Here is a 27,673-nt window from a genome sequence, read left to right on the forward strand (position 1 = left end):
AATGTATGGGGGCCATTCCCTCTTCTTAGACTCCGCCGGATACGAAAAAAACAAGTGGCACTAAGAACAAGTACGTACTCGGCTTCCTATCTCTCCCAGCTATTCTTTCATTTCCTCTTCAGAACTCTGAGCATTCTTTTCCGCTTCGCAGTTTATCGGCGAGAAGTTAAAAAAAGCAATATCGACAGAGAACTATTTTGAGAGAAAAAAAATTTTTTCACGGCCAATCAAGTGCAGACATATTCACAATACATTGGATTTTTACCGGAAACTCTCGGTGTGTTAACAATATATAAAGGTCTTCCTTTTCCTTATCTTTTAGACCTTGCGGTCACGTTCTTCGTTGTTAAAAAGTGTGTAGCAATGAATATTTGAAGGTTAAAGTTGCGATGTTATTCTAGGTTTTGTTAACGGCTGGAGCGGCAATAATTTCATGTTATTGTCCGCAGTGATACGATTTACGTGGGTAGTAACTCCACAATCGCATTGTGCTGAAATTGGTTTAACAGACCAACTGATAAAAAGTTTCCTTTGATTTAGCCAAGAGATAAGAGATATAAGAGATAAGCGTAGGAAACCACGACGCGAAGCGGAGTGGTTTCCAGCTTATCGAGTGTTCTCCCAACCTCCCGCGTGTTTACATCAGGCTATGTCAACACGGAAACCATTCTACATTTCTTTTATAAAATAACTAATGAAAGAGGAACGAAAACCGTGTTTACGTACGCTCATGTAAAATGGTTTTATGGCCAATTAGAGCGCGCGTACTATTTGAATTATTTTATTAAATATGTTGGGATCACTCATGTGGCATCTCACTTCTGTGCATTGCTGGAAAGCTGTTTGCCCGAGTAGCATTATACCGCCTTCAAAAGATTGCTGAAAGGGTGTACCCTGAATTGGTTGGATTATCACAAATCAAGATATGCTCGCCACTGGCCTGCCAACAGATAACTGGGAGCTACATGCTGCAGATCGGAGTGATTGGAGGTCTGTGTGCAGTCTGGCTCTCCAGGCGGGAGAGGAAAGGCTGAAAGCTGAAGCCGTTGAAAGAAGAGCTTAGAGAAGAGCAGAAATGAACAAAGCAACGTGTGTTCCAGTGGCATGTGTCTTTGTGTGCAGTGGATGCGGCCGTGTCTGCCGTTCTAGAATTAGGCTTTTTAGTCACGAGAGAAAGTGTTTGTCGCAATTGCGCTAGTCATGGACATGGTCCGATGACTGCCTAGAACATCTTCCATATGAGATGTCTTCGTCGCATCCTACTCAAGGTTTCTGGTAAACCAGATCAAAAGCTCTCGATATTAAACGACCACGATACCTCGTTTTGCCGCTCTACAACATACGAGGCTTGATTTTTCAATATCGACAGACAGCTATTTTGACAGGACACTTGACATGGCCAGACAAGTGTTGACATAATTAACAGCAGTGAACGATACATGGGATTTTTCCGGAAACTCTTAATTTGTTAACAATACAGGGGGTTTTTCCCTTTTCCTTATTTTTTTAGATCTAGCCTCAGGGGCGGTCACGCTTTTGTTGTTAAAAATTGTGTAACAATGAGTATTCGATGGTTAAAGTTGCGATTTTATTCTAGGTTTTGTTTACGGCTGGAGCATCAATAATTTCATGTCATTGTCTGCAATGATACGATTTACGCGGGTTTCTTTCTCCGTTTGATGACTCCACAATTGCCTTCTGCCAAAAATGTACACCTGAAGTTTCTAGCTTCGCTCTGACAAAGGGCTAACGCTCGAAACGGCAGCTTTATATTCTCACTAAAGTGGCCAATTCACATCAATTCAGTTGAAAAACCCAATTTGTTGAGTTAAGAGTTGAGCTAATTGTAGTTGTGTCAAAATTGTAAGCTAAGTTTTCCAACTTCATATCGGTCGAGAGTTTTATTTGTAGTACCACAAAGACACGTATATAAACTGTTACAGCACATAAGCAGTAAACAGCGTAAACCATTCGCTCGAAGTCTGAAAAGTTGCTTGGTAATTTTGTGACGTCGAATAACATTTTAAGAGGTGTTCTCTAAGTAAAATAAGGTGGGGTTTCCTGCCTTCCCATTTCCGAAGATTAACCACCCAACGGGCTTCGAACATGATTTAAGATAAAGCGAAGCCAAACAAATTTGTTCGCATGGCTATTAATTTGATGGCAGGGCACATACCGACTGAATTTATCCACTTTTTTTCTGGAGGGTGTAATTTGTGATAAGCTTTAGCTGTTGCTTCTGATTAGAAATCGAAAGTCACGCGGGAAAATAACGACAACACCAAAATAAGTTTAAATTTTCTCTGTGAGATTTTCATGATGTTTGGCTTCGAATTTTTACTACATAAGTTAAATCGCGCTCAATACCTCGGTGATCTAATTTAGGAGACTGATCTAAAGAGTAAGAGACTACCAAATATTTCATATCAAGCGGAAGCATTTGGTATATCTTCTCGAGGAGTCTAAATTTCTGTGGTGCCTTCGTACAGCGAGCGGCAGTTCGGTAGTATGTTTTACGGCAAATACAAAATTTTAACGCGCAACCAACAGCACATGAATGATACACGATTAACTCTCGATAGAAATCCTGTTTGTTCGTCATGAGTGGAAACCCTTCAGGCGAGCCAAACTACAATGATTGCATCTTGAGATCGATACCTGACTACAAAGGCATTGAGCTCACAAAATAATAAAAAGACAAAACTATTTTGTACAGCCTTAATTAAGTATGCGGAGGTAAGAAGGAGAGTTTTGATGAGCTGATGTACTCACAGAAAAAAAGTCTAAAATTTTCTAGCACAAAACGAAAGAGACATAAAAATATAAATTCCAGCATTTTATTGTATGAAAAAATGAAGGAAATGCTTCCTAGTGCACAGGTGGCCCAAGCTCACGTCTGGACAAAAAGCCAAGATTAATTTATAAAACGTCACGCGTTTGTGTGATTCGGTGTAAAAAGTTACGGGAGGAACCGTTTAGGAACGAAATATGGTCAATTTACAACGATAAATATTTCGAAATATTAACATTTTACTCGTAAAATCAGTAAAACTTACTTACATCCTGTGTGTCCGTCGTAGTTTCTGGCGATTTCTGCCGTTTAAGCTTGCTAAATAACAAACTGATTTTGGGGACATGTGTTTTTCTTTCTAAAGTCACATCCCACATGACGCCCTCGTGGTTCTTGTACTTCTCGGAAAATCACATCACGTGCTCTAAAGTTGGCTCGACCTTGAATGGTATTGACATTTGCTATGATTGGCCATTGCAGTGGTGTGGTTTACTTTCTTCCTCTTTCACTAAGGCACGTGTTCTAGCGTTGGCAAATCACTGTTTGCCACGTCAAAGAGAGCTGATGACCTTTGGGTTTTATTAAGGTAATATTCACGATCCTTAGATTACTTTTGTGAAGATGGTGGAAGGTGAGGTTGTCTTATGCTAGTGAATTTCTTATGAAAAAGACAGACTGTGGACTTTTATTACCTTAGCGTAACGTTCTTTAACCGTTTTCCCACAATGGCGGCCCAAGTACGAAACGAGTGTGGAAGGAAAGGTACGAAGATAGCCTATTGAAGTACTCTGCTTTAGTTTTTGTTTCATGATTGCGTTCCTCAATGATTGACATAGATTCCGCCGCTATGTCACGGAAAGTTTCGTTACATAATATGACAATTAATTATATGCAAAGCATATCATTAACCGAAGAGTTTTGGCGGGAAATCGTAGCCGTGACTCTAGTTCTCGGAAAATTACATCAAGCGTTCTAAATTTGGTTTGACCTCGAGTGGTGGCGTAGTTTTCTTTGATGTAAGGAGCATACTCAACGTCGGCAAATCACTTTTTGCCAAGTCAAAAATTATGTGACGACCTCTGGGCTATATAAAGCAATGCTCACAATGCACAAATCATTTTTGCGGAGATGGTGGTTAGTTTCTCTTTTGCAAAGTGCTCTTTTAGTGAGATGCCGACTGTAGACTTCCGTTTTCAAGGCCTAACGTTCTTTAACGGGCTTATATCGTTTCTTCAAAATGGAGGCGTACGAAATAATAGGTATGTATTCTAGTGAGATGGACATGTCACCTTCTGAACTCAAATAGCGACGCGAAACGAAAATGTTATTGAGAGGAATGCGTGACAAACCAAATATCACCAAAATAGCTTTGCAAAGTTAGAATATCGCAAGGATCCTTAGGAGGTCACGCGTCTCAAATAGCGCTCAAGATTTGGCCTTGCAGTGTGGAGCACTCAAGTCGATCGGTTGGCAAAATATGGCTTTCAACGCGCCTCACGCGCTGGCAACGGAAGAAGCTCGAGGACCCTAAGTTGTGGATCGTGCCACGTTTTTTTACTATGAGCGGAAGGGCGACGAGTATTTCATGCAGGTTTAAGTTTTGATCGAACTTTTTGGGGCGTTTGCGATTATTTTTTGTACGGTTTTGCAGTTTCTAATAGACCCCAATACGCCCCCCACCCCTCCCCTCAAGTATGAATTGATAGAATGACTGGCTTCTTCGCCCTGCTTCTCCATTTTAACTGTTTCCAAAACTCACCCACTCATTCACATCCTTCTTGTTCAGCCACAGGCATCCCAGGCTCACGTCTCGAGAAAAAGTAAAAGATTAATTCTTGAACGCGTCACGCGCTGCGTGACGAGGTGTAAAGTTACGCGAGGAGCCTTTGGGAATTTGAATGCGATATAAGAAATAGTAGACCATAGTGTGGGGAAAGAAATATGGTCGATTTACGACGCTAAATGTTCAAAAACATGAATGTTTTATACTAAAGATTGATGAAACTTACTCATTCTTTGAGTGTCCGTTGTGGTTTCTGGTGTTCTCTGCCCGCGTTTTAGACTTGCTTCGCTATCACTGTTATTCCTGTTATAAGACAGAATTAAGGCTACACACTACGATTTTCGACCGTAGTCCAAGCGGAGGCGGTTACCACCCACGTCGCTTACCTTGATATACGTCTAACATCTCTACATATACGGTCGAGAGAAAATTTACCTAGGACCCAAGCTTCTTCCGCGGCCGTGTCCGATCTTGACATCAAAAGCAGAGGTAGAAGGAAGCGAACTTGGAAACGCTGGTGGAAAACGCTCGTTTTCAGTGTAATGCACAAGGAGTTTTGGAATAGAGGCATTTTCCAGGTTGGGATGATCTTAAATCGTGAACTTTGGGTGAAAAATTGCCAATCGGAATGACAACGGTCGAAATTCTCAACGGTTCCTCGCGTAACTTAGCACCGCGTCATACAAAATGTGATGCTGTTACCAATTAATCTTTTCCTTTTCCTCGAGACGTGAACTTGGGACGCCACAGGCGGCCCAAGCTCCAGCTGTGAGATGATCATCTTGCGTAATAACAGTCATGGCGGAATTATAAGAGTTTGTATGGGAATATTTACGACCGCTCTAAGGAATAAAAAAATACGTCAAATTCTCAAAAAAAAATACCTCACCTTACTTCCACAGCGTATTGCTTGTTATCTGATCGCTTACTTTGATGAAAAGAGCCCATTTGAGCGAGTTGTTCATTTCGAGGTTTTCAACGTACATAAGAAAAGCCCAAGGCTGAACACTCCATTTCCGAACGCCTGAGCCGAGAAGCGAAAAATCCAAGCTCAAAATGACCGGGCGGCCACAAATCCAACGCAGAATCCAAGCACATACACTGTAGTTTCATTTCAATTCACTAAAAACTCAATCGTCCTCGTGCAACCGACACTAAGCCGCAGTTTGCTTCAAAAATTTCCAGTTTAGAGGTTTCTAACAGCCCGCGGCCACATCAACCTTGACACACGACCGTTGAAAACCAGCTTGGTAACCCTACCTCCTTTTTAAACTGAGCCTCTCCGGGGACCATACCGTCAGTTATCGTCAATAAATTGTTTTAGAACCACGGGTCCCCTCAGTAGAAATCGATCAAGAGGCTATTGTTTCGCTCGGCCAATCGAATTCGCCTCCGGAAATGTTTACAAATTCAAAATAATTTACAAGCATAGTTGCAAACCGCATAGCTGATCTAGTAAATCTCGATAATTTCCTTTTAATTTCAAAAGATAAAAATGTCGTCTGTAAAAAATAGTCTATTCCACGGTTGCAGCAAGGACGTAATCAATTCGAACTCGTATCTGAAATGGAAATCGTGGTAAGTATTGTTGCTGGATATCCGTGTTAATATTTTCACGCATGGAAATGGACAATTTAAATCCAAATGTACAAATTATTTTTCTTTGAATTATTACTTTTCCTTTGCTTCTGTGCTAGACAGACGGAAATTTTCATTCTTCATTATTAGGGTTTTGTTTCACTACGATTTTGAAGAAGATAACCTCGCAGACGCCAGCGAAATCCTGAGTCCGATCGAAACAATAGCCTCTTGATCGATTTCTACTGAGGGGACCCGTGGTTCTAAAACAATTTATTGACGATAACTGACGGTATGGTCCCCGGAGAGGCTCAGTTTAAAAAGGAGGTAGGGTTACCAAGCTGGTTTTCAACGGTCGTGTGTCAAGGTTGATGTGGCCGCGGGCTGTTAGAAACCTCTAAACTGGAAATTTTTGAAGCAAACTGCGGCTTAGTGTCGGTTGCACGAGGACGATTGAGTTTTTAGTGAATTGAAATGAAACTACAGTGTATGTGCTTGGATTCTGCGTTGGATTTGTGGCCGCCCGGTCATTTTGAGCTTGGATTTTTCGCTTCTCGGCTCAGGCGTTCGGAAATGGAGTGTTCAGCCTTGGGCTTTTCTTATGTACGTTGAAAACCTCGAAATGAACAACTCGCTCAAATGGGCTCTTTTCATCAAAGTAAGCGATCAGATAACAAGCAATACGCTGTGGAAGTAAGGTGAGGTATTTTTTTTTGAGAATTTGACGTATTTTTTTATTCCTTAGAGCGGTCGTAAATATTCCCATACAAACTCTTATAATTCCGCCATGACTGTTATTACGCAAGATGATCATCTCACAGCTGGAGCTTGGGCCGCCTGTGGGGACGCTTGCAATTTGGCGTAAGAGTCTGACTACGCTTCTTTCATTCCTCCTGATACCACTGAGACAATCAATTGACAAGGTTATAGTCATCCAGGGCTTAGGGGCCGACTATGTTCCTCCCTCACTGCTTGCTAACCCCAAGTAGTCAATTGAAAAAACGAGTGGTCTTTGCGTCAGAGTGCTCCGTGTGTACAGCTACCTATAAACTTCGCGAGTAGAAGTGGCAACGACATGACTTTGGAACAGTTGAGAAATTCATTGTCTCTTCAGCCGAATTTTATCAGACTTGTCCCTAAATGAGGTCTGACTATCGACGTTCTTCACTCGTTCTATGCTCCTTTGTCATTGCTCACCCATGTCCATCTCATTGAAATTTACGATGAGGCCCTTCTTCTGAGAGAAAAGTGAATGCTCTCCTTATGGCGGTGTTCCGAGTTTCGATCACATATCTCTCTTACTGCCTGTTACTGGCCGAATTTAATTTCCTTGACCTGCTATAACTACCTTAATTTAATTTCAGTCACTCAAGCCTTAGGGAATCACCTACATTCTCTCTCTCAATATTTTAAAATTATTTAAAGAAATGACTAGGAGCATCGCTGTACACCCTCTACTCTAAGGCGTCCCTTTTTTATTTATACTTCCAGTCACACAGATTGTGCATCTTGCTGAAGAGGTTGTCCACCTTCTTGAAGATGGTTTGTTGTCAGAGGTTCAATACGAACTCGCACTCCCTGGACAAGCGAATAAAGAGGCCTTGGAAGAAAAAGGTTTGCTCATGATCTGTGAGATTATCATAACTTATAATGTAGAGGGCAAAATAACGAAATTCTGATTGACTGGGACAGTGGACATTTATCGTTAACTTTGATGATTACCCCGGGTATAATTACTCGAAGTTGATTGATTCTTAGGTCTCTTGGCAACAGCGAAAAAATTATATTGTTTCTGGTTGTTTTAGAAACGAAAGTGTCTCCTTTAGAAGCAGTGAATGATGTATTTATTGAAGAAACGAGACAAACCACCGAAAATGAACAGAATACTGAAAACCGTTTTCGTGAAGTAGGCAAATCAAGGAGAGCAGGAAAAAAATCAGAGGTGTGCAACTGCGAAACTCTTGACAAAACTTTGTTGAAATTTTATGCCGAGTTCAGAAAATGAAAAAGAGCTCACCGCCTCAGAAAAGATGATCAATATAGCGCTAGGAAAACTGTGGTGACGAAGCTGAAAAGTTCCGAAGTGCAAAATGAATAATATTACAGGCACACATCAACCTAAGATTTTGACTCAGGAGACGAGCGAGAACAACAAATAATGTTAGGAGTCGTTGACAAGCCAAGAGGTGCAATGAGTCAGCTATTACCACAAAATTGTCCAACATTTGCTGCCTCGTGTACCTCAGGCCAACCTGTGTACGATTTCAGTCGCTGTAACAACACTTAAATTATTTTTCATGAAGATACTTCAGCGTCCTGTTGACTCTGAGTAGCGTTTGAACCTTTCAATGCAACTTTTAAACGTTTAAAAAAACCATAACGGCTTAACTTGTTGTACAACGATAAAATTTCAATCAGCTGATTCGTGCGTTTTACAGTTCATCGACGCTAACTGGACATGGCTTCCTACGAAATTGCGCAACAGTGTGCCATGTTGACCATCTGAATAAGAAGTGATTTTGCCCTTTACTTCATAAACAAGTAATCGCATGTTTCCCGGTATAGTTAAGGATTAATATCACTTGCATTTACAGAAGTTGCAGAAATAGACCTTATTCGCCGCCGCGTACGTCACGATGTCTGTTCAGGTCGTTTTCACGTGATGCCACAGAATTAATTTCCGCCATGTTGGTGCAGATTTGAGTCACATGTTTCGGCTATTATTTATATGCAAAAATGGTCCAAATTTACAACTCTTTTCATTTTACGATTTAAAAAAAAATCTATGGCGTGCACCGAAAAAAATTACTATTCCTTCGTCTGATCCAAACCATGTCGTCCAAATTCCATTGTCTCTAAAAGTCACAGAGGGCTATCTAAAGAAGACCTCCACTATCGGAATCGATGCTGTTTTGATAGATAGGAAACCATTGGAGCCTGGTTGCTTACCTCAGGTGGAATCCATAGATTTGCTTTGCTATTTGGTTATTGAGACAAGCTTTTACACGCAGAAACAATTTAAAGCCTTCCGCAGTCTCGAGGCCAACAATCAAATGGTGTCGGGCTTTGTTTACAACGCTGAAGGACATATCATCGCAAACAAGTTCGTGGTGTTGGCAAAAGTGCGGCACTCGCAGCGCACGAGCGATATCTTGGTTCACATTTGGATTATTATTGCTAAGGAAGGGACAATGAACTGCCCTCATTGTTTGGATGGGATGCAAGGCAGGCCTTGCCGAATCAGGCCCACACTTAGCCAGTGTGCTATTTTACCTTAAGGCTTTAACAAAGGTAAGTGGAAGGTGCGAAAACTTCTTACGAACTTCTACACGAACCCACGAATTGGAAATAAAAGGTTTTTGTTTAAAATTTTGAACCTTTCGGGATGTTCCCAGTCATTTTCACATTACCACACAGATTAATGATCTCCTCGGCCTATCAGGGAAAGAAGAAGAAATTTCGAGGGATTTTTGGCTCTACATCTCACACTACAACAACAGCAAAGGTTGAGGTCATGCGAAACGACATGCCCCTTGAGGGAGCTGGTACAGAGTTGGCCAATCCCAGATTTCATTTGGATGCAATATTAGCAAAGTCGCTTAAAGCATTGTATAAAAGTGATCAGGAGGCAAATAAGAAGCAATACCTTAACGACCTCATTTGTATCATCCCCGTGTGATTACTCAAGCCTTCTTGTACTATAACGAAATTCATAGAAACCAAACATGCTTTGTGTTTGGACAATCTCCTCTCTCTCCTAGTAGACATGTAGTAGTGAATATTTCTCTACCATGATGAATTTAGGGGGTTCTTAGCTTTTTCATTCATGATTATGCCAAAAAGACCAAAGCCTACATGATCAAAATAATCTTTTATTAAATCTGGAAAATGTTATCCTTCCAATATATCTGATTAAAGAGCAGATCACCTCAACATTTTAATTATGAGAACCTGAGAGATAGACAACAGTCACACCATGGAAGCTCAGTGACAGCCCTCAATAAATATTCAGAGGAAGGTCTTTTTCTTTTTGTAACTTTCTCAAAATTGGATGCAGTGAGTCTCAAATAAAAGTTTTATTGAAACACAACATAGTAGGAAAATTTTGACAAAACATCTTCAGTGAGTCAACGTCTGCTACTCGCAGCCATGCGACCTTATATCTACCTTTGACTGCAGCTATATAGAAAGCGGTTGTCGTCTATTTGGACTTTGAGTATATCATTATTGACTCTTAATAAGGCGAAATCTTTTTGCTACATACTAAATCCTTTTAATTTAATAAATCTTTTTTCTTTCGCTTTTATGGACCTCGACTTTGTCTCAGTAAAAACGTGGAAAAAGAGATCGGCCAATATGCAGCCATGTTGACTTCAAAATTTATCAATAACACATATATACTTGTTGAGATTGTTCACCTAATACAGACCACGTGACCTGAGCGCAAATAAGGTCGCGATCGTCCTTGCGTGACTTGGGCAATTTAAGCACACATGATATTAATCCCTAATTCTACTTGGCCCGATGCGATTGCCTCTATTAATTGTCTCTTCATCCAAATTTCTGTATTGGTTGATAAACTCTCCTTCTCTACATGTCGATATCAGCGGAATTAATCCAGAGGGTCTTGATCACAGATATAGTAGGGGTGAACTATCTTCGACCTTCATTCATAAATAGCTTTAAAAAATTCCTTAGGTCAGGATATCAGGGCGTAAAATTTTTTTTTTCTGACAGCCACTTGGCTTCTAATTTTTTCAAAGTGGTAGCCAATTCAAAAAACGTTGGTCGCCATTTTTAGAGACAAAAAAACCCATTTTTTACGCTATGAGAGTTCTAGATAAACCCTCCAAAATTAAGTTCTACAAAGTGGACACTATGTTGGATGATATACAACCTTAAACTCACCTAAATCCAAGATGGCGTCTAGTTTTCGATCTAGACGCATGTGCTGCGTTTTGGAAACGAACTTAACGAGAAAGTTTGCCGCGGATTTATCTTTGCAAATCTTTTTCATTCACTATATCTCTAGGTATGGTTATGATGAAGCATTCTGGTCGCCAATTTGGTTACTACTTTTCAGGATTTGGTCGCCAAAGTGAAAAATTTAGTCGCATTGGCGCCTGTGTTAGGCGCAGTTTTACGCCCTGGATATCCTCCGCAATTCTCTCCCACTTGTCATTTCCGAATAGGCAGCTGTCTACTTAAATGTCATTTTAACGTCACTAGCAGCTTCGCCGTAGAGTAAAAGAGTTTATGATTTATATCTCAAAGAAATCATTGCTCATTCTGTAAAGATGTGTTTTCTTTATCTGATCTACAAACTAGCTTCACAGCTTTGCAAAGCCAAAAACGTCATCGCCATGTTACCATTCAGCGTGTGGAGAGAACTGATGAGTAAGCTAGATCCATTGCGTCCGTTGAAAGGTGATTTTCGTGACCTCGCCGACAAGATGGGCTTTGATGTGAAGAGAATTTTCAAGTTTCAGGCGATGCCTAGTCCAACGCAAGCAGTTCTGAAAGGCTGCATGAATTCAACCATAGATGACCTAATGGTTAAACTAGAAGAAACTGGTAGAGACGATGTGAAACAAGACGTTGAAAGGTGGATAAAGGCAAATTGCCAATGTGCAAGGTGCCACAATTAACTGGGTCGATTTGTTTACTAAACTCTTTCTAGTATATTGTACTCAGTTTCATTACTCTTGCCTCATATTATGTAACATATTTCTGTATGACAAAACCTCATCTTTGCCCCTATTTTCAAAATACAGTTTCACTTCTTTCGTCTTCAGTTTCCTCATGGAACAGGGATATCAAAAACAAAAAAAAAAATGCAATTGAGGAAGTAACGATCTTCATTAGTTCGACTGTAACTCTGACTGTCATTCATTGACGCCGTGGATATGTTCTTAATGTTCGAAGAAGGCCTTCTAGTGAAGCTCGTTACACTAATGTCTACAAAAGGCCAAATGAGAATGAAAAGGTTTTCACTTGATGTGATGATTTTCATCAAGATGAATCTTTTGGCGTAAAGACGAAGAGGATATAGACTTTCTACATAAAATGTCTTGTGTTTTCCTTTTCCCGAACATAACCCACCCTCCCCTCTCCCCCACCCCCTCATCATAGTTGACTTCGACTTTTCGACAAACGATAGATAGTGTTAGATACGATGGTGATCTGTTTTAAGAAGCTGATTCAAAGAGTATGAGATTGCGAAATATAGGGTAACCTGTGGAGGTATTGAAGTATTGCCTATTAGAATTAGAATTTCTATTTCCCTTTCACCCTGTGATCGGCAGGATCGCAAGTATGTTTTGAAAGTATTAGAAAATCACTTGCAACCCGCTCGGTTAAATTACATATGACTCAGAGGTCGACTACGTTCTTCCCTCACTGTGACAGAATGACTGGTTATCTACCCTGCGTCTCCACGTTTACGGCTTCCAAAACCCACTTTGATTTGGGTTCATGCAACTGATTTCAGCGACGAGATTGTGTTGTAAAAGCAGGTAATCATACAAAATGTGACCAAAGTCTTAAGATGCAAATTTTCGTGATGGCTTTGATCCTGTTTTGGAGGTGATGCGGACCGAGCAACTTTTCGCGGAGACCAGTTCCTTCAACTTGTCTCCCTCAATGAGCCCTGGCTCTAGCTGACCAAGTTCTTCATTCGTACTCTATTCATATGCTGTAGATGTTCTTTACCCACCCATGTCCTTCTCATCATAATCAGCAAATTAAAGAAGCTCTTAATCTGTATTTAATACTAAATAGAGTGAGAGTTATTAAAACTTCCAGCTAGTATCAAAGATAAGCATTTATGCTCCTTATCGAGAGTGGTAATTAAAAAGGATTCCTATCGATCGTTTAGGGTTCCACCATCACCCCACTCATGTCAGTCTGCAGCATTCAGTTACTCAAATAACTCCAAGATGGAAGAATAAACCAAGTTTATTCCTTTACGACTGGCACGTAGCCAAGTGAACAAGTCGTCCATAATTTGCGATTTACGCCAACCTTGTTTTTCGGCCTGGTTCATATTTTAGGTGCCGAGTTCCCAAGCACATAGGTATCGACCATGTATTCTTCTTTATGCCTGGTACGGACCAAACGTGTTGCCTTGACTCATTATTAGAGTTCTTGTGATTTAGTAACGTAAAACTAAAGGAAGCATCGGTAGTCTGACTCCTTATTTTATCATAATTAGAGAAATGGTTAAGTTTGTCTCTCTTTTATTGGTACATCTAGTTTTGGAGACTATTCATCCAGTTGAAGAGAGTCAGGTCAACGTAAAAGATTTGAACATTTCTGGACAAGCACGTGGAGAAACAATGGATGAGACAGGTCTGCACATGATCTCTGAGATAGCCAGTTGCTTATTCAGTGATAATCATTTGAACCAAAGTCAAATTTTCGCTGGAAATGAGTTGGTTTGTCATTTTCATTTTCCTGAATGTCGGTATCTTGATAGTTAATCCAAAAGGTCTTCGTAACCAGTATTATATGAGCCCGCTGTGTTTCTCCCTCACTATTCAATAACAATTAACTGAATGGCAAGGTCAACGTTACTAAACCATTTCTGGAAGCTCAGTAATTTATATCACAAAGAATTCATTGCTCATTCTATAAAGGTTTATCTTTAGGTTCTTTATCTGATCTCAAAACTAGGTTCACAGTTTTGCAAAGCCAACAACGTCATCGGCAGTTTATCATTCAGAGTGTGGAGACAGCTGATAGTTAAGCGTGATCCATTGCGCCATTCGTGATCTCGCTGGCGAGATGGGCTTCAACGTAACGAAAGTTAGAAAGCTACATTCATAATCGAATCCAACCCAAGCTGTTCTGAAGGACTGTTGGAATGTAATACATAGAGGACTTTATGGTCGAAGTTGACCCTATTTGGATCAAAGCCAGATGCAAAAGAGGAAATTGAAAAATGGAAGAGTGAAAATTGCCAATGTGCAAGGTGCAACAATCAGCAACGATATATTTACTAACTCTTTTCAAATCGTACTTAGTTGCTTTCCTCTTGTCTTGCATCGTTTAGATATTTTAGTATTATAAAACCTTTTGGTAGCCCTCTTGTTTTAATATTGTATCACTTTTTTCGTCTTCAGTTTGCATATATCCGGAACGAGGAAAACAAAGCCCTCTGCAGTTGAGGAAATAACGATATTGATCAGTTGGACCATATCTCTGACTGTCATTCATTGACCCCGTGGATATGTTCTTAATGTTGAAAGAAAGTCTTCCGGTGAGCGCCGGATACACTAATCTCTTAACAAGGGCCAATATTCAAGCAAAGTTAAACTTGCTTTCCTCATACGTTCTTGAAATTGTCTTCTATTTCAAAGTTGTAAGTTAAAGTTTTGGCTGATGAGATCGTATCAAATAGAAGTTTAAATGATAACTAATAATATTTGGAAGTTATTTTTTAACGTGATAAAATATTGTCATAAAGTTGTGGAGAACTCTGATTCTTAATTACTAACACTACTGGCTTTATTGTTCCTTTAAAGTTGCGCGGGCGAAAAGGGTCGCGCCGCAAATATAAATGTACACGATTCATTAAGCTATCGTTTGGGGCAAAACAAGTATAACGATTGTGAAAATAATCGGTCCGTAGCCTAACGGAAACAGTGATGACCGATTTTTTTTATCTTTAAGAGTGTCCGGCAGGAACTTGCGAAAATACCGGCGTACATTCCAGAGGGTAATGACATCAGGGAACTCGTCTTTTTGTCTTATAACTATCCATTTCATTCTTTCATAAATTTACCAGGACAGTTAAATCGAGCAACCGTGTTTAACGCGTGATTGAGTAATCACTGAATGTTATCACCGTTTGATACAGGTTAATAACAAAAGACAAGAAAAGAACATTTTATACCATAATTTATCATTTCTTTTAATGTGTAGTTTATTTTAAAAAATCGCTCAAAAATGTATCGAATAAAATTAACAAAATGATGATGCAGCGTAAAAACCATAACAATAAATTAGAATTCTAACAGTTAGACCTCTTGGTAATTAATAATGGTAATTAAACCGAGTGGAGTGCAATTGGGGTTGAAATCGAACGAGCGTGCAGCGCGAGTTCGATTTGAAATCACAAGTATGATTTCAGACTAAAATTGCACGACACGCGGTTCAATTACCACTTTATTACATCCATTTTGAAGTTCCCAAATAAAGGACTTGGTCAGTTCAAACGTTTTATTGATGCAGCACAGAGTCGGTTTGAAAATTCATCCATCTTTTGGGGGGAAAAGTGAGTCTTTTGGAAACAAAAGTTGCAAAATTTTTTCTGCAATTTGATCGGTTACTTTAAACAAGCCTTGAAATCTGATTGGTTGTTTTGATTTTAGTGTAGCTTCTCATTGGCTAGGAAAAAGATGCAATTTAAAGCAAAAAATGGCGCGATTCGTGAATAAATCGTTGAAAAGCGTTGAAAGTGAGAATGTTTAAGAGGAAAAAAATCGGGAATTTTACAACCGACCGCTTAATGCATGTTCGACTATTAATTCCAAATTAGCCAATCACCCCACGTGAAGAGCTCTATTCACCTGTATGGCATATACTAAAAAACCGCCGTAAGGTGGGTAGATGGAGTAGAGTTATGGAGCACGAAGAGAAAGTCCAAGCAGACGAAAGAAGCCTAAGTCCAGCAATTACTCAGGGAAATTCATATCTTTACCTTCTGAAATCGTAGCTCTAAGATTCTTGAGAATCCGCCCTTTGATGCTACACATGAAACCACGAAGCCATTTACACTCCCGACCGGGAGGATAAACGGAACCTCGACCCACCCCTCCCCCCTTCCCATGGCTCTTTCTTGAAAATGACAGTAATATATATGCTATCGTCAGTAGAGACGCCCCCCTAAAACATTTACGTTGTCGCAGTTTTTTAGATCTGGGGTGAAGTCAAAATATCAGGGCTTACTGACTTTTCGGATCCGGTTCACGTTCTTTAAAGAGGGAAGGAGATTTATCGTTGCTCGTCTTGACGTCGGGGAATATCTCGCATGATATATTTTTTTTTTGCGTTAACTTAATTAAGCATTTTAGATCGAACATAACAGGAATGCCCAGTGGATCTGTGACAACGCTCTTCCCATGCCCGTCTCTCCCAGTTTGATCCTTACTCCTCAAAAAACCAGCACTCTAAATTCAAATTGCGAATGCCACCTTATAACACTATTTTTATTTCACATCTTGCATGTCACCCAGTCGAGGGTCTCAATGGGGTTAACCGTTAGCAGTAGATCGGTCAAAAAACTAGCTGTTAGACGTAAAAAATTGACAAATTTTAACTGTTTAATTATAGAAAAAAAAATTTAAAAATCTTTCCTTCCCTCAGTATGTTACTTTGTGTTATTCTGGGTTAACCGCAGCAGAAAAATGGCCACAATTTAGCCGTTAAAAAATCCCCTCGGTCGGCCCTCCTCAGTTTCAAGAAAGTTCCGGTTTTTTGAAACAGGCTGTTTTAGTTAAGTTTGCAATCGTGGAAAAAAAATTCATCAATATTATCTCATGATGAGGACGCTTTCGATAAAGAAAATAAGGCACCATCTTCCAAAGTGGAAGGTAATTTCTTTTTCCTGGCCTCCAACGATATATGACAAAACATCATAACTGTCGCATTACATGCAAGAGGAGCGCGTTGCGTGACGGCTACCAATGAAACTAGAGGATATAAAATCTGAAAATATCGAGGTTTATATCTCATTTTATAACTCTATCCAAAGAAATGGGAAAAGTTGAGCGAATTAGACATAGGTGCGGACTACTTCAAACGACAAGATGTGACAAAACATTCTCTGTCGCGCAACGAACTAAAGGAGTGCGTAGCGTGACATCCTAAGAAACGGCTCCCAATGATCGTTATTGGCAGTTAGAGAGTCAGAAAATATTGAAGTTTATCTCTCATTCAATTAACCTATTCAAAGAAATGGACAAAAGTTATTAAGCGAATGCTACTTCAAACGACAAGAAATGGCTTATGCAGAAATGTCCTTCCCTTTGTTATTGATTTCCTCTTCCATTCTGACAAAATACCAAGCGACTTGTTTCATTGTTTGACATTCAAATGTTAGTTTATTGTATTTAGATAATATGTAAACAATCTAAATGGAGTGACTAAATAAAATCATCTAACTCCAACTTCCAGCTCGTTCTGAGCTTCTTCTAATGCTTTGTAGGCCAGTAACTAAAATTAAAATAAAACTTCTCGTTTTGCCTTTAGACGATTAGTTTAAACAATATACTTAAACATGATGAATCGTTCTACTTGTAAAAAATAACACAATTCATCGCATTCAAAATTAAAGGAGAAATCTCATAAAATTAATTCATACCAAGACGAAATCCTTGTCATTAAGACCAAACTCTGTCCTATTAAGTCCAGATAAACTTAATTATGATCGGCTGAAACTAACTTTAAGTACCAATGACTGAGTACAAATCCTCTAAAAGTTAATCACAATTTCCATCTGACATAAACTCAGATAATCTAGCAATCCGAAAACTGATTACTGTCCAATTTCCATGGAAATTCTCCACACACGCACATGGCTGTAACAGCTTTACATCACTCATGAGAAAAAAACCGATTGAGAAAAATCTGCAAAAAAAAAACTGTGAAAAACGATTTCAAGACGTTTCAACTTCCACGTAAACGTAACGCCTTAATCCTCTTAGTAGGTAATACTTAGATTAAAAATAACTTTTTACATAGCAAGTCATGATAATTTCAAGGCATCATATGAAAACAAAATAGTTGTTTCGGTAGGATATCAAAGATGAAGCTCGTAAGAACAGTTCAGACAAGCAAAAAGTCAACTTTTGGAGTCAAAGGAAATCCGTCCTCTTGTTAAACTTGACTTTGGCCTCCTTTTGATTCTTCCTACTTTGAAAAGAAGACTCTTGAAAAAGATTTCATCGGTAGCTTACTAGTTTCTAGTCCAAATATCAGCGTTTACAGGTACCCTAAAACTCCCTGGGGTTCCAATGCTCACTGCCTTAACTGAAAAAGAAAAGAATCTAAGTTTAGGGAGGATGACTGAATTGCCATGAAATATTTCCTAGCACCTGAAACGATACATTGCACAACAGGATTGTTTTAAAACCGATTTGCTGTTTTACTCCTGTCGTGTTTCCAAAAAAGAATGTATCGTTAACGTGTCCACTTGGTTGTACTGCATCTCAATTTGCCGGAGCAAAAAATAAATTCGTAACCCAACTGAAAGGAAAATAATACGCAAGTATCAGGGCGCACACGTAAGTAATAATTACGATTTAATGTAACTTTGTACTGAATAGAATGTATAAACAGAGTATTTACTTACTGCAGCCTCTAAATATCCTTGAAATCCAGGTTGACGTCGTCACCAATGAGTACAAATGGTGCCCAGTAAATCTCCTTCTTGAACTTATCAATTTCTCTCATACACTTCATGGCCTGATTGAGAGCTTCACTTGCCTTCTTGCCTTCGGCAAGTGCGTCGTAGAAGAAAGTCATGAACTCCAGGGTTCCCTCGTCGCCAATCGCCCACAAGGTTACCACAACAGATCTAGCACCGGCACCCAAAAGTGCACGCGCCATACCGACCACACCCTCGGCCATGACCTCCCCACGAGCAGTGTGACAGCAGCTGAGTACAACCAGACGTGCTCTTAGCCCAGCTTCTATGACGTCTTTCATCGTCAGTAGATAGTCTTTCTCTTGCGGCTGAGGGTTTTCTCTTGTGGTGTTTGGTGCCAGGATAACTTCTCCAGTTTCCAGTTTACCGTGCGCTGCAATGTGAATTAACGCCACTGATGATATTCGTTTTAACACTTCATCTTTTGTTGCCATTTGTCCAGTGAGGGGGGAAACATGGAGGATACGTCCGATCATCTCCACTTCTTTCCTTGCTCCTGGAAGTTGCACCAAAAGTCCTCCTTCATAGATGATATGTTTAAAACATGGATCGCCGACAAGCAATGCACCAGTCTTCATGTGAAAGTCAGCTGGACAATCATGAATTAGTTTCAACGTCGTCAGAGAGGGAAGGACACGAATTCTGAAAGAATCACTCAGATATGATGAGTCAGAGTCCTGCAGCGCTGCATAAGGCACAAGGCAAAATGGCCCCTCAGGAACAAATGTGATCTCGTCGTTGCCTTCGATCAGGTCAGCGATAGGAGCAACGATGATGTCATGCAGCTTCTTTAAAGCACTTGATTGGGAGTGCCTCACATCAACTGGGATCACTTGATTGGCCACTTTCTCTTCTGTCGGCGAATCAAGCGGAGGATTTTCGATTGGAACAGTATCTCTTGCACCGATCTCCTTCAGAGCAGTTTTGTTCAGTAGCTGGGTGAAACATTCCAATTCATCCTCATACTTATAATTGTTGACGTGTACCTGTCTCATCTGGATGTTATCTTCACTGAGGCAAACCCATAAGTAGATGCATGGTCCATTGATAGCTATGATAACTGTGCTCAATGGAACCCAACTCAGAGATGTGCTGTGCGTTGAAGAATCTCCAGGCTGATATTTTGTGGTCATGAGATCTCTCAGAGCTTGAGCACGTCCTTTCTCTGCGGTAAGAAGAGCCTTTACAACTTGACCTTGATTGAGATTTATACGCCACAAACCTTTGTATGCACTTTGGTGCTGATTACGATAAGAAATCTTCCACTGATCGTTGAGTTGAAGACTGGCCCTGATATCATCATACAACTGGACACTCGAGTGATAACGGTCAAAGGCCATCATAAGATTTCCTTGGCACTCAAAACTGTTTCCAAGGGAACAGAGTGAGCACGCTTCTCCAGTCTTGTCTCCCACTTCTTTGGATATTTCTAGGTGACGTTGAAAACACTCAATAGCGGTTTTGAACTCTCTTTGACCGTAATGAATCCGGCCGAGGAGACAATAACTTCTTCCCTCTCCGGCCTTATCTCCCACTTCTTTAGCAATTTCTAGATGACGTTGATGGTACTGGTTTGCTGTTTCAAACTGTCTTAGACCTTGATAAGCGTTGCCGAGATTGGCATAACTTCTTCCCTCTCCGGCCTTGTCTCCCACTTCTTTAGCAATTTCTAGATGACGTTGATGGTACTGGATGGCTGTTTTAAACTGTCCTAGACTGCGATAAGCGTTGCCGAGATTGCCATAACTTCCTCCCTCTCCGGCCTTGTCTCCCACTTCTTTAACAATTTCTAGATGACGTTGATGGTACTGGATGGCTGTTTTAAACTGTCCTAGATTTTGATAAGCGTTGCCAAGACTGCCATAACCTTTTCCCTCTCCGGCCTTGTCTCCCACTTCTTTAGCGATTTCTAGATGACGTTGATGGTACTGGATGGCTGTTTTAAACTGTCCTAGTCTGTGATAAGCGTTGCCGAGATTGCCATAACTTCCTCCCTCTCCAGCCTTGTCTCCCACTTCTTTAGCAATTTCTAGATCACGTTGATGGTACTGGATGGCTGTTTTAAACTGTCCTAGACTGCGATAAGCGTTGCCGAGATTGTCATAACTAATTCCCTCTTCGGCCTTGTTCCCCACTTCTTTAGCAATTTCTAGTTCACGTTGATAGTAATGGATGGCTGTTTTAATTTGTCCTAGACTGTGATAAGCGTTGCCGAGATTGCCATGACTTATTCCCTCTCCGGCCTTGTCTCCCACTTCTTTAGCAATTTCTAGATGACGTTGATGGTACTGGATGGCTGTTTTAAACTGTCCTAGACTGCCATAAGCGTTGCCGAGATTGCCATAACTTGCTCCCTCTCCGGCCTTGTGTACCACTTCTTTAGCAATTTCTAGATGACGTTGATGGTACTGGATGGCTGTTTTAAACTGTCCTAGACCTTGATAAGTGTTGCCGAGACCGCAATAACTTCTTCCCTCTCCGGCCTTGTCTCCCACTTCTTTAGCAATTTCTAGATCACGTTGATGGTACTGGATGGCTGTTTTATACTGTCCTAGACTGTGATAAGCGTTGCCGAGATTGCCATGACTTATTCCCTCTCCGGCCTTGTCTCCCACTTCTTTAGCAATTTCTAGATGTCGTTGATGGTACTGGATGGCTGTTTTAAACTGTCCTAGACCATGATAAGCGTTGCCGAGACCGCAATAACTTCTTTCCTCTCCGGCCTTGTTTCCTACTTCTTTAGCAATTTCTAGATGACGTTGGTGGTACTGGATGGCTGTTTTAAACTGTCCTAGACCTTGATAAGTGTTGCCGAGATTGCAATAACTTCTTCCCTCTCCGGCCTTGTCTCCCACCTCTTTGGCAATTTCTAGATCCTGTTGATGATACTTGATTGCTTTGTGAAACTGCCCAACATGATGATAAGCACATCCGAGACTGGCATAAGTGTGTGCTTTGACTTTCAGTTCGGCATTCGATTTCCTTAGTAATTGAAGCAGACGTTCGTTATTGTTTTCAATCTTAAAACGTGTCAAGGGTAGATAAATCACGAGCGGATTTGCGAAAATGCAATGGAAATCTGTGTTTTCAAAATAATTAGAGTATTGTTTGAAACCCTAAAATTGGAATGATAATTCGAACGTGGGTTTCTTAAAGAGATTTGAGTTTAGGTTTAGGTTCGGTCGTCATGGTGATGCTCGTTTGAAGTTAAAAATGAGGGGCATTCAGCAGAAACTTTGGGAATTAGTTAATATGGCCTCTTCTTACAAGTTAAGTTTCGTGGAATAAAAGAAAGAACTCCTTAATAATATTTTAGCTTCTGTAAACTGCTCAGTGCAGTATAAGAGAACATCGCTTGCATTATGTGTAGAACAATCTGCCTGGAATGTATTGATTTTCCTTGAAATATTATTCGCATTGCATCTCGTGTCACGTTTGAAACATTCGTTAAAGGATACTGTCAATCCCATATGCAACCAGCTCCTTGCTTCTTTATCCCAGGAAAGTTCGACACAAGCTCTGGCTCCTGAAAAGGAGAGAATAATTGGTGGTGCGAGGTAATTTATCACTGTTAAGGTATAAACGCATTGATAAAATGGACTTAATTTGTCATTTAGCTGGGAGCAAAAATTGTGATAATGAAGGAAATTTGAATTTGTAGAAGCACTGAAAATGAACAATAAGGAGCTAATACAAAGCGGCTACCAATGAAGCTTCAATTGATGATTATAACGATGAATTTATCTCGCGCATTCTTCATTTTAATGCCCTCTTATGCGCTTTTCAGCACTTTTCGGGGAAGTTTTCGGGCAGACAGCATTGAGCAGTTTAACTTTTGAAAAGGAATTTTTCAGGTGCCTCCTTGCCGGGTTTTTTAACGTCTCCTGCTAAGAGTTACAGAGAAGATGCAGGAAACGGGGGTTTCAGTTTTCCGTCCATATCCGGGACAAGATTATCAAACAATTTACAGATGTCATAGCCAGGTGGCAGCACATTCTCCCCAGATGTTTTTAGAATGAGTGTTGTTCTGGTCTAGGGCTTGAGCTCTCGACCTCCGGCGCTCTACAACGTTAACTAAACAGGCAGTGGTATTTGAGAGGTTATTGACATTTGCTTATCCTTTTTACCCACATAACAGACATTGACACACCAGATGCAATTGACATTTGGGGTGCAATCCTCTTTTGACGAAATCAGAGAAAAGAACGTTGATGGCTTATATCTGAAAAACTCACCTTTCTCAATAGCTTGGATTAAAGTGGGTTCCAATTGAACAGCAACTGTTGCATCATCGACACATTCCACGTAGTTTGCTTTGAAATTTAAGAAATGAGGTTTAAAAAAGTGGTCCTCATATGCAATTGCGGCAAAGACGCATGAAAAAATTACCATTGCATAAATTGCTGTTCATTTACGAGGATCATTTCTTTGCTTAATCTTCATCTGCTAAAGGGTGATATCTCTTTCTTTGCTTCTTTTGTGCAGTTGCTCAATTTTTTTCCTTTTCTTGGGGCAGATTGTGTATTCCGTTATCTTGTAACGCTTCATGAGAGATTTATATATTTAGAAATGAAATCATTACCTAAACGGAAATGAGCTGTTGCCCTGTTGCTGTAAAGCTTGGCGTTCAGACTTTTATCTCTGCAGTTCACTTGAAGTCCTTCCGTGTAGGAGATTATCGCGTTATTAGCTTCTCCTTGTCTGTATTCTTTGTTACCTTTCTCCAGACACTCTTTTGCTATCCCTGAAAGCACACCATTTTAGTGTTAATGATTTAGTAATGAGTAATACGACCCTTAACCAATGATGCCAGCTTTATACTTCCAAACGAACTGTTAGGTTAAAGGAGCTTAGAGCTATGAAAAACGAAAATCAGAAAAATCTGAGCTGTAGCTTGGCTATTACCAGTTCAAGTTTCTCGGCTTACATTTGGGTCTAGAGACTTTCACAAACCTCCTTTATACCTGGCTTACGTTTTCCAAAAAAACACAAGTTTCACCGGGTGATCCTATTTGAACTTAGCTTTGTTTGCAATCGCCCTTCAAGGGAGTTTATCTGTGCATTCCAAGCATTCCAGCTTTTTTACCCTTTAAAGTGGATAATTTACGTTTTCAACTCAGTTGTTAACACCAAATTACCCGTATTTGAACTTAGCTTTGTTTGGAATCGCCCTTCAGGAGAGTTCATTTGTGCATTTTGTTTGCTTTAAATATGCAAGCTATCAGGAGTTTTAGCTGTAGTTTGGCTGTAACCAGATCAAATCTGTTCGGTTTACATTTAGGTCGAGAGGCTCTCCAAAAACCCTTTTACACCTGCGTTACGCATGTTTTCTCTTTTTTTGTGTGTGACTTGGTTTTTCTCATACATGTAATTGTTTATTGAGAACATACTCGTAGAGGCTAAATGGAGAAAACCTGATTGGGAAAGTATCATTTTCCCGCGAAGTGCCATTTCGTCTGTTGTAAAAGTCAGCGGTTCTATTATAATATTGGCTGGTGGTTTACAGCGTGGGCCTGGTGTTGTCATAACTGTCCGAAAAGGCGTGAATTATCTAGAGGACCAAACAGGCCATACGACTAAGACAAAATGCTTCCTCTTCTCTGTAGAATTCTAATATTGCGTAAAATTTCCTCCGAATATGTATTGAACAATGAGGGACAAGAACGTTCCCCGTAGTGGCCCCCAAAAGTTACCCGTTTGCAAATTTTTAATACTGGACTTTAACAGGTCTACTGGTACCAACAGCTCTCGCTCGACAAAAATGACTTTCACACTAAAAATGACCACATTTTGGGTATTTCCAAATGCAAAAGGATGATACTTCTTCTTCGCAATTATCATTTATTTTAGGTGCGAATTGTAGATACATCTTTATTCTTAAAAACACCGTGCGTCGAAATAGAAGTTAGCACTTCTAAAACTCAGAAAACTGAGTTTTACCAAGCCTAGGGGGCCAATTTTGTCACATTCTTTTCTAATCTAGGGCTCTTCAAAGCGAAGTCGCGTTCAAATTTATCAGTTATGAATAATTAATGATGTCTACGCATTCTGGTCGATCGGATCGAGCAATAAATTGCTTTTCCTTTGTTTTATATTTTACTGGTAACAAAGTTTGAAATTTGAAGAAACAATCTTTTGCTGTTTCAAAAAGTTATCCACAGAACATAAGCAAATTTTGATGTAAATGTGACAAAAATTTCACTGGGAAGTCTTTCAAAAAATCTTGATTCACCAGGTGTTCTTACCTCTTAAAGGATCATCGTATACATCCAATTCAGCTTCACTTGACGTAACTTGACTTTTCTCTGTTGCTGAAACTACAGAGAACTTTGTTAGTGATCACATCTATCTGCAATTACAACTAGCATTCTAATACTGGCGTATTTACTGGATTACTTAAAACCTTCGAGTCGAAATGATCCAAAAATTGTGCATCAGAATTAAGATATACTTAATCAACAAACAGTACAAAGTCACCATGACGAAATCTCTCCCTGTTGCTTTTCCTCACCTGTGGCTGGAAACTCATTTTTCACCTCCAGTTCTTCTCCCGTTGTTGGGAGGTTGCTTTCTGCCATAGCTAGAAGTAAAATTGGATCGATTGTTCTGCGTTACATTGCTAATAATCAAAAAGAGGAGACTCAGATGAAAGTAAGTTAAGAAAACATTGTATACTTAATCATTGAGGAAGAATGAGAATCTCAGAGTTTCCTCCGTCACGCTGTTGTGGTTGCGTGACAGCTCCGGTCAAGTTCTATGGGTTGCGTCATGTTTGTTTTTTCATTTGTTTGTTTGTTTGTTCGTTTTCGGAGTCTCATCTGATAAGGCGTCGTTCAAGGCTGTCCCTTAGTTGTACGCGGTAGGCACGGATAAGCATGGATCAAAAATAATGCGATAAAAGACTCTTTCTTTCATTCCTTCATTATATCGCGTGTGTGGCTGCGAGAATTCGCGAAACTTATTCCAAACCGAAACACCTTCAAGGGTTTTTGTAACTGTCACGAATTCTGCTAACACCCTTCGAGCCCATTGCGTAAAGAAACACGTTTATAAAGTTACCTATGTGAAAAATGTCCCTCAAAGTATCGAAAATTGCTGGATATAGTCTTTTTTTTTTGGACAAAATTATAAGTTCCAGTGAATAAACTCCTTCATTAATTTTTTTTTGAAGGAGCCAAGAAATTTTGAATAACCGAAGTAGCTGGTCCCTTTTGTTGGAGAAGGACCCGATTCGTTCATTTCGAATTAAAAAAAGACACTGAATACGAGGTTATTTTGAGGGACTGGAAAAGATGGCACTGGAAAGTGTCTTATTCATCAAAATTCTTGTCATCAAGAAACATCATCTACAACAAATTGAAAGCCAAGCGCAATACATAGACTCCTGTATAGCGTAACCTTGTAGGCCATCGAATGAATTCACTGCCAGGCCATATGAGCATTTGGGGGAGGAAGTATACTGAAACCGAAATAAAACTGAAAAAAAAAGCATCTCGATATCGGAAAGCAAAAGAGAACTTTAAAATTAATTGTGAACGAATTGCTGATCAAGAAAGGATCTTTTGTAGGATAGTAGTAAATAGGAAATTTCCGTGAAGCTGCTGAGGTGGTCTTGCCCTACAGCACAGGATTCTGCTCCAATATCAGCATTTACTGAGCTCACAGTTTTAACTTCCAAGCGCACGATGAAAACGCGCAAACATTGTGCTCATTTAGTCAGTCATCGCGCGAAAAGGTATATCTACTAAAACCGAACTCTGACAGATAACCAGTTAGAAATGATACTACTAACCACCTTGTAAATACCTTGTTAGACCATTTGAATACAAAAATTTATTCACCGTCGACGATTACCGTGTCAAGTTTCGCGAGGAGGTGGATTGATGTTCCAAGGCGTTTAAAAAAAATTAGAATAATTAATCGTGTCGTTGACGAGGTTTCGTTTTCATACGTGATCAAGAAGTCGTAGTCGTCGTGATTCTGATTTTGACACGTTTTTCCAATTTCTCTGCTATTTATTGTGTGGCTTACACAACCTGTTCAGCCACAACATGGCACGATCGGATTTATTTATTTATTTTTCCACGAGAGTCGAGCGCCTGTCACGTGGCCTAGTATCGTAGTATCGTACAGCGCACTAAACTGTCATCTTGATTGTAAGCGTGGTCTCGAGTAATTTTTTTCAGGTGATCGTATCACGACTTAGTTCTCCTCACACAAGCCAACACACTCAGATCCGACTTGTGTTATAAGTGCAGCTTGTGCAAAAGCTTTTCCGTTCTTAAAAGACAATATTTAACCGCTTGAATCTTCGGTACGGGTAGTGCCACATTGAAAGGAGTCATTGCACTCTCACAAGCCAACAACTATCGGCTTGATCTATCGGTGCGGTTGCACCACTGAGTGTCTGAAATTTTTTGAAAGCGTTTTAAAGTGTCTTAAGCCACCTGAAAGTGCCAGGAAGTGAAATAAGTTGTATTGCAGTTGCTTTCTCCTTGCACTGTTGAGAATTCACAGAGGCATATCTCGAAACGAAAAAAGTAAGTATGGGAATCTCGATTGAACAATACCGGTCAAGTAATGGCTCTCATGACAATTTCGTGGAAACAAAGGATATCTTATCACGTTTTAATGATCATTTTTGGAGTTTAATGTTTGTGATGTTCTATTTAAATGTATTTTACTTGCCAGTATTGAAACAAGTTGTTGGACAACACAAAATGTGGAATGATGTGATGTTTTGGTTTTCACAAATGATTTTCTACAATGCCTATATTCCATTGCTTATAAGGCAGGCAAGTGATGTAGAGGAAAATCCAGGCCCTAAAATATTTGATGTCATCGATCCAACAAGAACAATATGTGCTGATTACAGTCAAGGAAATGAAGCTCTCTTTGGTGAAAATGCTGGTAAGCAATGCGTAGCAATGTTACTTACTGCTATTATTTATCATCACATAGAAGATACCAGTTTGTGGACTTCTTCCACTTTGAATAATATTCTTACCATTGGAAATAATTTGTATACTTCTATAAGATGTTCTATCCAAACAAATGATTATTTGCTTTTAACTGATGTTCCATGCATTGT

At 39.9% G+C, this 27,673-nt stretch overlaps 2 protein-coding genes and 1 long non-coding RNA gene across 7 annotated transcripts in view; 2 read left to right on the forward strand and 1 right to left on the reverse strand.

The window, feature by feature from the left end:
* Window positions 1–3,395: 3,395 nt before the first annotated feature.
* LOC149045984 (uncharacterized) lies at window positions 3,396–15,370 on the forward strand. Of its 5 annotated transcripts, none has more exons than XR_016186713.1 (5): window positions 3,396–3,553; window positions 7,644–7,766; window positions 13,407–13,502; window positions 13,827–14,124; window positions 14,276–15,370. XR_016186713.1 is itself a non-coding variant. In XM_089206757.1 (4 exons), the coding sequence occupies exons 1-4, from the start codon at window positions 3,517–3,519 to the stop codon at window positions 13,897–13,899; spliced, it is 354 nt and encodes a 117-aa protein (XP_089062883.1). In that variant the 5' UTR covers window positions 3,401–3,516; the 3' UTR covers window positions 13,900–15,370. The 5 variants fall into 5 exon arrangements, 2 of the variants coding, with proteins under 2 accessions (XP_089062883.1, XP_089062882.1); XR_016186712.1 differs by having other exon boundaries at window positions 3,401–3,553; window positions 11,481–13,502; XR_016186714.1 differs by having other exon boundaries at window positions 3,401–3,553; window positions 13,802–14,124.
* A 1,864-nt stretch (window positions 15,371–17,234) lies between these two features.
* LOC113664673 (uncharacterized) lies at window positions 17,235–25,160 on the reverse strand. Its single transcript, XM_089206758.1, has 7 exons — window positions 25,094–25,160; window positions 24,828–24,893; window positions 23,165–23,326; window positions 22,818–22,895; window positions 22,041–22,108; window positions 18,508–21,602; window positions 17,235–18,185 (listed from the first exon to the last, which is right to left on the reverse strand). The coding sequence occupies exons 1-6, from the start codon at window positions 25,158–25,160 to the stop codon at window positions 18,516–18,518; spliced, it is 3,528 nt and encodes a 1,175-aa protein (XP_089062884.1). The 3' UTR covers window positions 17,235–18,185; window positions 18,508–18,515.
* Window positions 25,161–26,726: 1,566 nt separating this feature from the next.
* LOC149045985 (uncharacterized) overlaps window positions 26,727–27,673 on the forward strand; it is a 1,766-nt gene continuing 819 nt past the window's right edge. The window contains exons 1-2 of the long non-coding RNA XR_016186715.1: window positions 26,727–27,122; window positions 27,274–27,492. This is a non-coding gene — a long non-coding RNA (uncharacterized LOC149045985). The remainder of the gene's footprint in view (window positions 27,123–27,273; window positions 27,493–27,673) is intronic.

Source organism: Pocillopora damicornis, chromosome 5 (assembly GCF_964200805.1).
Source record: "Pocillopora damicornis chromosome 5, jaPocDami1.2, whole genome shotgun sequence".
NCBI classification, from domain to species: domain Eukaryota; kingdom Metazoa; phylum Cnidaria; class Anthozoa; order Scleractinia; family Pocilloporidae; genus Pocillopora; species Pocillopora damicornis.